Below are 8,405 nucleotides of genomic sequence, written 5' to 3'. Positions count from 1 at the left end.
ATGGGGGGGGGGGGGGGGGGGTTGTGAGGAGGAGGGGGTTGTGTGGAGCAAAGGGTGATCTCAAAAGCGCATGTGTGGTGGGGGAAGGGGGTGGGCGAGCGCTCAGCAAGGCAGGTGAAATGCGCTGGGAACGCTGCGAAGAGTGTTTAGACGAGACCCATGCATAAAAAAGAAGAACCCCCGACCCCACCCAAAATGATCAACCCACCACCCCAACCGAGCTCCACTGCATTAGTGCAACAATACCCTATTATTTTTTTTTTTTTGGGGGGGGGGGGGGGGTTGAGGGAGAACATCTGATTTCCAAATGGGATTCTGCCTAATCGTATTAGTCGTACACATTCTATTGTACAGGCGGTGGTGACGCGTTGCCACATTGTGGTCCTGTCCATGCAGGCGCACCCCCCTCCCCATAATTCCCTGTCCTAATTCTTGCAGACATTTTATATACTGTTGTCACTACCAGGAACATTCACTTACATTTTATGCTTTTTGGGACTTTATTTAATACCGTCAGACGTGGAATTTAATTAAATGGCAAAAGATAAAAGATGGCGGAGTAGTGGCTGCCAAGTCTGCCTTACAGTCCAAGCTTATGGGTTTCAATTATTGGCTTTCCTTTGTGGAGTAGCATGATTCCTTCCAGGCTCTCCGCCTTCTGCTCACATTCCAGCAACATGCACCTTAGGTTCATGCTGGTGACCACTGCAGGTTTTATTACTTTCATTCACCAAAATGCCAACTAGGATAGACTGTGCCCTATGATTAGCTGGTCATGGGTGTACCCCAGCTCTATTAATCTTCTCTTAGGTCTTACTCGAGCTCTCTTGCCTGGCATATCCATCCTCATGATCCTTCTGCCAGTGGACTGACAGTCTCACCACTTGATGTGTCCAAATCAACAACCTACTGGTTGAAGGGTTGAAGTCATATGAACTAGTCAAGTCAAGTCAAGTCAAGTCAAGTTTATTTGTATAGCCCTAAATCACAGACAGTCTCAACGGGCTTCACATAGCCAAAAATTGACAATTATTCTCAAAGCATCCCCTGATCTTAAGCTCCCAAAAGGGCAAGGAAAAACTCAAAAAAAAAAAACCTGCCAGGGGCAAATGAGAAAACTTGAGAAGGGACCACAGATGGAAGGATCCCCCTTTCAGGATCACCAGGTTGTAATGGATGCAGAGAGGGCACAAGTAATACATAATATGAAAATCAATGAAAAAAAATGGATGTCGGAGGTGCCCTCGATTGTCCTGGCAGTGTCTTCAAGGAGGTTGAGCTGCAGTTTCCTCATCTTGAATTGGTCCCCGAGAATCCAGCTAGCCGCTATCAGCTTTTGCGCCACCTAACCCCCTCCCCAGCCAGGGAGGGGGTGGGCAGAGAGAACAAAACAAACTTCGGCCGAATCGGCCACTACAAGTTAGTTAAAGGCCATCTCATACTTGCTAAACTTCTAAAAAGTTACGGCCTTACTTTTTTTTCCCTGTTGAGAGAAGCGCGAAATGCAATGCGGATAGTGCTGCGGGGAGAAGTTTGTCAAGCGTTAGTACATTCATGTTTAGCACATTTTGCAGGGGTGGGGAGTCGAACCCAAAAATCTGAGGTGTTCGAGGGCAGCGACGGAAGCTACTCGCCAAACGTGGCGAGCTCGGCGGTCACCCCGCTTTCACTTCGAGTCACTCTTATCTCTTCAGTATTTCGTTCGGCGCGCGTTGGGTAAATACTAACGAGCTAATGGGTGAACTGCCTTCCCGTGCATCAACGGATCAGTCAGTGAACGTGTTGCGTCTCATGGCGTGAACTATGTAAGCTAGAATGTAAAGAAAGAACCACTCCCTGGAACACCACTTCTTTTATGCACGTTTTCTCCAAGCTAACGGCCAACTTTATTGCATGAAGGGACGCGCCGTTATGCAACAACGGGGAGATTATGCTTCTCTTTGGGTCATCTTGATTTTATAACACTTGTAGTAGTTTTTAAATAACGTGTATGCATATATACGCCTAAATATTGTTATCCAATATATCTACTGCAATTTCACATTAGATTGCTGGTTTGAAATTTACTTTTAATATTATTATTATTTTCAAATAAACATTTATGTTAAAACTTGTCTGGTGTTTTATTCCTTGTTTTTTTATTCGCCAATTAAACATAAAAATCAGACATTTGCTTTAAATGACAATATGTGTAGGTACACCTCATGGACACTTCAATAGGTACACTACACGAGGTAAAAAAAAAAGAATACATAAATGAAGGGTTAATTGCACAATAAAAGCACATTTATGTATAGTCTCACACCTGGGATCAAACCAAGTGCTTACCAAGCAAGAGCCCGTGTCATTATCCAGTCAGCTATTTCAACCTAGAAGCCTGTAGTTGTCTGCACTGTTTTGCACTAGTGATGTGCATTCCAGTTAAGTGAACTCAATCCTTAGAATCAAATTATTTCCCTAATAAAGTGGCCTGTTATCAGGTACACTTGAACATGGCGGTGTACCTAATGGAGTGTTCGTGTGATTCCCTCGTTAAGTGCACCTGCGTGAAAAGTTTTAGCTTCTGCAGAACGTGAAAGTGACCAAAAACTTCACGCAGGTGCGCTTAACGAGGGTCACTTGGAAAACATGTTGGAACGCGGCCCCGAGGACTAGAGCTTGACACCCGTGACCTTTGACCATGATATTTCCCTAATAAAGTGGCCTGTTATTAGGTACACTTGAAAATGGCGGTGTACCTAATGGAGTGTCCGTGTGATTCCCTCGTTAAGTGCACCTGCGTGAAAAGTTTTAGCTCCTGCAGAACGTGAAAGTGACCAAAAACTATCCATGTGCATGTACTCATTAGGACACATTTTTATATGTAATGCTGGACAATTACTATTTCTCATTTTTTGTTTTACTTCTATGATGGATATTTTATCATTTTTTTCTTTTCCTTTTTTAGTTTTACATCTATGATAATGGACAGTTACCACACTTCTAGTCAAAACATATCAGGGGATGTTTTACGACCTTGTGTAGGATGGGACAAGGTAGGTTATTTATTACCTACCTAATGCATTCCAACATAATCATACGATAAGGATAATCTGAAAAACCCTAACAATCACATTTTCATGTTTTCAATTTTATTCTATGATGATGAACAGTTAAAACACATCCATGCTATAATTTTCCAATAATAGATAGAATATTGAGAGCTACATTTTCTCATTTTATTTTGTGACAGACACATGCAATTTTCCCATTTTCCATTTATTTTAGGGATGATGGACGGTTATCAGTTTGTCCCACTTTGCTTCAGTGACACACAGATGGATTTTTGTGTTTTCTGTTTTATTCATATAATTATCATGGACAGATAAACATTTTAATTGTTTTGTTTCTGCGTTTTATATTTATTATAGTTATGCTTCAGTACTGACTGACCTTTGTTGCATTTTTCTTATTTGAGGTTTTATTTATGTAATGTTCAGGTGAAATGTGTTCTCATTCTTGTTTTCCAATTTTACCAACTTTGACCATGCAGCTACATTTTCTCAATTTACTTCTGCAGTGATAAAATACAATTTAACGTGGATACCCTTCCCACCCAGGGGGATACCCAGGGCCACTGCCTCGTTTGCCCTGCCCTCTGCACGCACCTGAATGTTATACTTTTTTCCTCATTTAACCACAATTGTCAGAGACATCGTATTGCGTTTCAATGCAGATTATTTAATTTCTGGGGTGCTCTTGATGTTTTACCTTTTTTTTTTTTTTTTTTTAAACTGAAATGAGGACTTCAAACTCAATTTACCTTTATGGACTGCAATTTTAGCCAGAAATAATTCTCAAGTTTCTCATTAAACGTACCATCCATTCATTTTGATGCTAAGAAATAACTAATTTGACGAAGAAATAATGTGCTTTACTATTTTTTCAGTTTGTTTGTAAAACATAAAATGGCTAACAATAATAATATTACATTAGTACATTAAAATTACACTATGGTATAAAAGTTCATTTATTTCAGTAGTTCAATTCAAACACGGAGAATCGTAAATTGTTATAAGAAAAACTGTAAGTCATACATGCTTCCCATGGATAACACGGCTTTGGTAATCAAAGTGGTAGATTTGTGTCATGGAAGTGGGAGGAGGGATCCTCACTCTTCCATAGACCCCCAGCTACAATCTAACAAGCATCCTCCCTCCTTCTCTCAGTGCAGTGAGGAAAACTCAGCAGATGGCGAAACACTTTCTAAGGGCATTTCAAGCCTCTTCCCACTGTTCCATTTACTGGCATACACACAGCTAGCGCTCGTTAGCACATCGACATGCTTGAGTGAATATTAAACGATGGGTGCAGCATATAGGCTTAAAAGAGGCTCACAGTAAGCTAATTACAGCTCCTGTGTGGGTTTTGCTGCGTCGTTGCCATGGCAACCTAGCCTGAGCTCGGGCAGATGCACAGATATAAATATAGGCGTCAACTTTTAAACCCACATTTTTATATATATATATATTTTTTAAATGTTGGCGTGTGTATTTATGTCTTTTATCGTCTTTTACCAAACAAGGACAATAAAAGATTGAAGGGTTTACACGGGGCAATAGAAATGAGGATGATCTTTAGGTACAGCTGTGTGTTATCAGTTTAGCAATGGAAGTGGATTCCATGCCATCTGATGACACACCCAAGGGGAAGCATGTAGATGATGAAGAGGTTAGGACCGAGTACGGAGCCCTGGGGGACCCCACAGGTGACAGTGTGGGGGTGAGATTTAGCATGCCCCAGGACCACATACTCGGTCCGGTCAGTGAGGTAGGAGTGAAACCAGCAAAGGGCAGTGTGGGAGAGGCCAATGTGGTGTTAGAGGCGGTTGAAGAGGATGTTGTGGTCAATGGTGTTGAACGCAGCAGTGAGGTCAAGAAGAATGAGGAGCGAGATGGAATCGGAGTCAGAGGCCATAAGAAGGTTGTCGGTCACTCTGGTTAGGGCTGTTTCTGTGCTGTGGGAGGGGCGGAAACTGGATTGGAATCACACGAATTTGATGCACAATTTGTCTTTGCGGGCCACATAAAATGATGTGGCGGTCCATATCTGGCCCCCGGGCCTTTAGTTTGACATTTGTGGTCTATATGTATCAGTGTAGGTATAATGGTGCTTCGAGAAAGAGGGAGAACAAAGCGACTCTTTAAATGTCTTGAATACAAATAGTTGTGTCCCACCCATCAAGTGTAAAAAAAAAAAAAAAAAAAAGTTGCTGGCCATTACGCAATATATTGTCTGTTACTTAGCCTGATTGTTACAATAAAAATAAGTAAGCACACAAGGTCTTAACTCTTTGTTTTGTTACGATTGACAATTAAACTGAGGGTGGCAATAAACAACTTGAATCTAGAATATTTGATCAGACTGACACTTGCAAATTCAGGCAAAATGCATCCCCCCACACACACGCATGTGATATTTATTTGCGAACACTATACGCGCCACATACTTGGATCTGCTATAATTGACAGGTATAATTTATGGCGATCATGTGCTCCTGCCTCAACCAGGGAAAATACAAGCCATTTTGTCTTTGTAAGATTTCACGTAGAGCAGGTTGATTTAGTCAATTATAGATCCTTGGAGGAAATTTGAGAAGAGCAAGCTACAGAACTTTACGTTACTGAAACATTGGGAACTGGTTTGAATTGTGAGGGGTGAAGTGGGTGATGCATGATGCTTTAACAGCTTTGTGGAAGTCTTCTGGCAGGCTGGTTCACTTTGATGGTCTTGTACGAGACGACAGCACCACTCAGTGGTGATTGGAGGCACAGCTCTAGAAAACACAAGAGTGGTTCGAGCCAGACTTCAAGATTGTAATGCTTAATTTTTAAAAATATTTTGTAGCTCTCATGAATAAAAAATTATAACTAAACATTTAGACAATGCTTGTAGCTCAAAACTATGCATAGAGGTTTCAATTGTTGTTAAAAATAATGTAGATTTACAACTGCTGTACATACCATCTTGTGAATTCAATGCAGTATACGTATTGTTGGTCCAGTTGACAATAATCTCAATATTCAATATTACAGGTAGCTCTAGGTAGATTTTTACTTTTATCTATGTATTATGATTAGAATTACGTTGTGTTTGTTTTAGTGTTTTTCTTTTTCAAATTATGGTTACAGAAGTGCACTTAAGCAGTCTCACCGCTGACAGAGTAATTTTCATCTCCATTCAGATTTTCCACTGTTGTTTGTATGAGTTTTGACTTGACCAAGTTTGAACGCCCTGTTGATAAAGAAAATCCTTAAGAATTTTTTTTGTCCTGAAAGCCTTCACTCGACACAAAATGGCTTCCCAGTGGACTCACCACGATCAGTCATCGTCCTGTCCGCAATCTTGTCTTGCCGGTGCTTGCTGATGATGGCTTCGGCCCTCCGCCCATTGATGAGGGTGTCAGGCAGGGCCAAGATCTCAGTCTTTCTCAGGTTGCTCTTCACGGCCGTGGTGGCGGTGGACCGAGCCACGGGAGGGAGTAGCTGCTGGTACTTCTGGTCAGAGAAATCCAACTCTGAGCTTTGAGCTGTTTGAGGCCTGAAAGGATGATTTTGCTAAATTAGGTGGACATGTGATGGAAATACGACTTTTTAATGGCTGCTATGCCTGCTATGTATACAAGACTGGCATCTGGCACACCTTTTTTCTTTGTGTCACTTTAGGATGGTTATGCTATGGCCTGTCTACATTTAAGGGTCACCTGTGCTTGGTCAGGACACAATACACCTGCTGCAGCAGCAACTCAGCTGCTCCCGGTTTACAGTGGATGGTCCCGTAGATCAGCTTCTCAGTCAGGTGCAGACGCAACTTCTGCAGTGCCTATCAGTACAAAAAAATAAAATAAAAATAAATATATATATATATATATATATATATATATATATATATATAGAGAGAGAGAGAGAGAGAGAGAGAGAGAGAGAGAGAGAGAGAGAGATAGAGAGAGAGAGAGAGAGAGAGAGAGAGAGAGAGGACCTTAATGGCATTGTCTCCCTTCATAAAGGGAACAAAGCAGAAGTAAAGACGATAAATTTAATTGCAACATTGCCCGAATCTACTTTTACGTTTTTTTTTCTTCTGTTCTTACTCGGCGTATCTTGTTCCAGTTGTCCTGCTTGATAGAGAATGATGTTCCCTTGGTGAAGCAACAAATTTCAAAATCCCTGGGATAATAACGGCAAAATATCTCAGCTACATGGTAGCCACTGCAAAAGTCTCTGGGAAGATAAAAGACCATACATAAGACGACAACAAAGGGGTAATTAATTGATTTGATTAGTTGTCTGTTAAATTGAATATATATATATATATATATATATATTAATATTACTTCTGTGGAGGTTAAGGCCAAGGGGGAAAAAACACTGTTTAATCTTAGGCCTACAACTAATGATTATATTAATAGGTAATTAATCTGTCAATTATTTTATCAGTTAAATAGACTTTAATATCCGCCCCATTATTTGTAAATAGAAAGTTATTTTAAATTGTCAGAGCATATATGCAGTTTTTTTTTTTATTTGATCCGCAACATGTCAGAAAATTGACCAAAATGTTGATCATTGTTTGCCAAAGTAAAAATCGTCTTTCATTGAAGACCAAAGAAATCTGACATTTACTATTGCGAGAGGGGCAGAATTTTTTGGGACAAATTCAAATCAAAGGAGGTGACTAGATGCTTATTTAAAAAAAAGAAAAAGCATATCAAAATTCAATCAATTTCCTAATCGATGACTTGTCAATTAATCAATGCACATCTAATATCAGAAAACAATTATACAACCCTTGGGCGACAAAAACCATGAAAGCAAAACTTGTTTTGAATAGCGTTTTTGTCATTTTCATTTTGTATGCATGTCGGGGTTAAAATATTTATTTTCGGGGAGGGGGGGTTGATTTTATTGCTGATTTTAATATTACATACTGTTACTAATAATGAATTCAATGTATTTATATTTATTTTAAAAGGTAATTGACTTATTTACCTGCGTATGTTCATTGGCTGGATAGTCAGTTCGAGGCTCTGCAGCCATCTTGTGACGTCCCTCGGCAGCCCCGTCATTGTTTTTTTTTTCTTTTTTTTTTTAAATTAACCCTCCTTCTCAAACTATTTCGTGGGCTGGCTTCAAGCCAAACACCGAATAAATCGAATCAAGTTCTCTCTGTTTTCTTCTCGTCGTCTGCGTCCTCCCTTTGTAACACAGAGGCGGTTTTGGCTAAGGCTAGCCAGTGTGACGTTACAGGCCTTCGGTGTGTGGGGTTGTGTAACTATGGCAACTCTTTCTCGCGTTTTCCCGATGGGAGCAAAACAATGGCTGTTGTGGCGCTTTGCTGCCTCATAGTGGACAAGATTGCAACTACCA

General features: G+C 40.5%; 1 protein-coding gene across 2 annotated transcripts; it reads right to left on the bottom strand.

Annotated features, from left to right (window-relative positions):
• Window positions 1–3,744: 3,744 nt before the first annotated feature.
• Window positions 3,745–8,316, bottom strand: spata4 (spermatogenesis associated 4). Of its 2 annotated transcripts, XM_049751434.2 has the most exons (6): window positions 8,028–8,315; window positions 7,130–7,259; window positions 6,743–6,861; window positions 6,356–6,579; window positions 6,193–6,273; window positions 3,745–5,815 (listed from the first exon to the last, which is right to left on the bottom strand). In XM_049751434.2, exons 1-6 carry the CDS (start codon window positions 8,102–8,104, stop codon window positions 5,721–5,723), a joined length of 726 nt encoding a protein of 241 aa, XP_049607391.1. In that variant the 5' UTR covers window positions 8,105–8,315; the 3' UTR covers window positions 3,745–5,720. The 2 variants fall into 2 exon arrangements, with proteins under 2 accessions (XP_049607391.1, XP_049607401.1); XM_049751444.2 differs by lacking the exon at window positions 7,130–7,259 and having other exon boundaries at window positions 8,028–8,316.
• Window positions 8,317–8,405: the final 89 nt, after the last annotated feature.

The sequence above is a fragment of the Syngnathus scovelli genome, chromosome 1, assembly GCF_024217435.2.
Source record: "Syngnathus scovelli strain Florida chromosome 1, RoL_Ssco_1.2, whole genome shotgun sequence".
In the NCBI taxonomy this organism is placed as follows: Eukaryota; Metazoa; Chordata; class Actinopteri; order Syngnathiformes; family Syngnathidae; genus Syngnathus; species Syngnathus scovelli.
Note: the sequence above shows the minus strand (reverse complement) of the source record. Positions and strands in the feature narration are given on the sequence as shown.

Excerpts from the sequence above, each read along its gene's own strand:
- spata4 (XM_049751434.2), bottom strand. The coding sequence starts at position 8,104 with ATGACGGGGCTGCCGAGGGACGTCACAAGATGGCTGCAGAGCCTCGAA. Across the intron at positions 6,862-7,129 it reads ACTGGAACAAGATACGCCGA|GCACTGCAGAAGTTGCGTCT; the intron begins GTAAGAACAGAA and ends TTGTACTGATAG. Across the intron at positions 5,816-6,192 it reads TGAAAATTACTCTGTCAGCG|AGCTGTGCCTCCAATCACCA; the intron begins GTGAGACTGCTT and ends TGTGTTTTCTAG.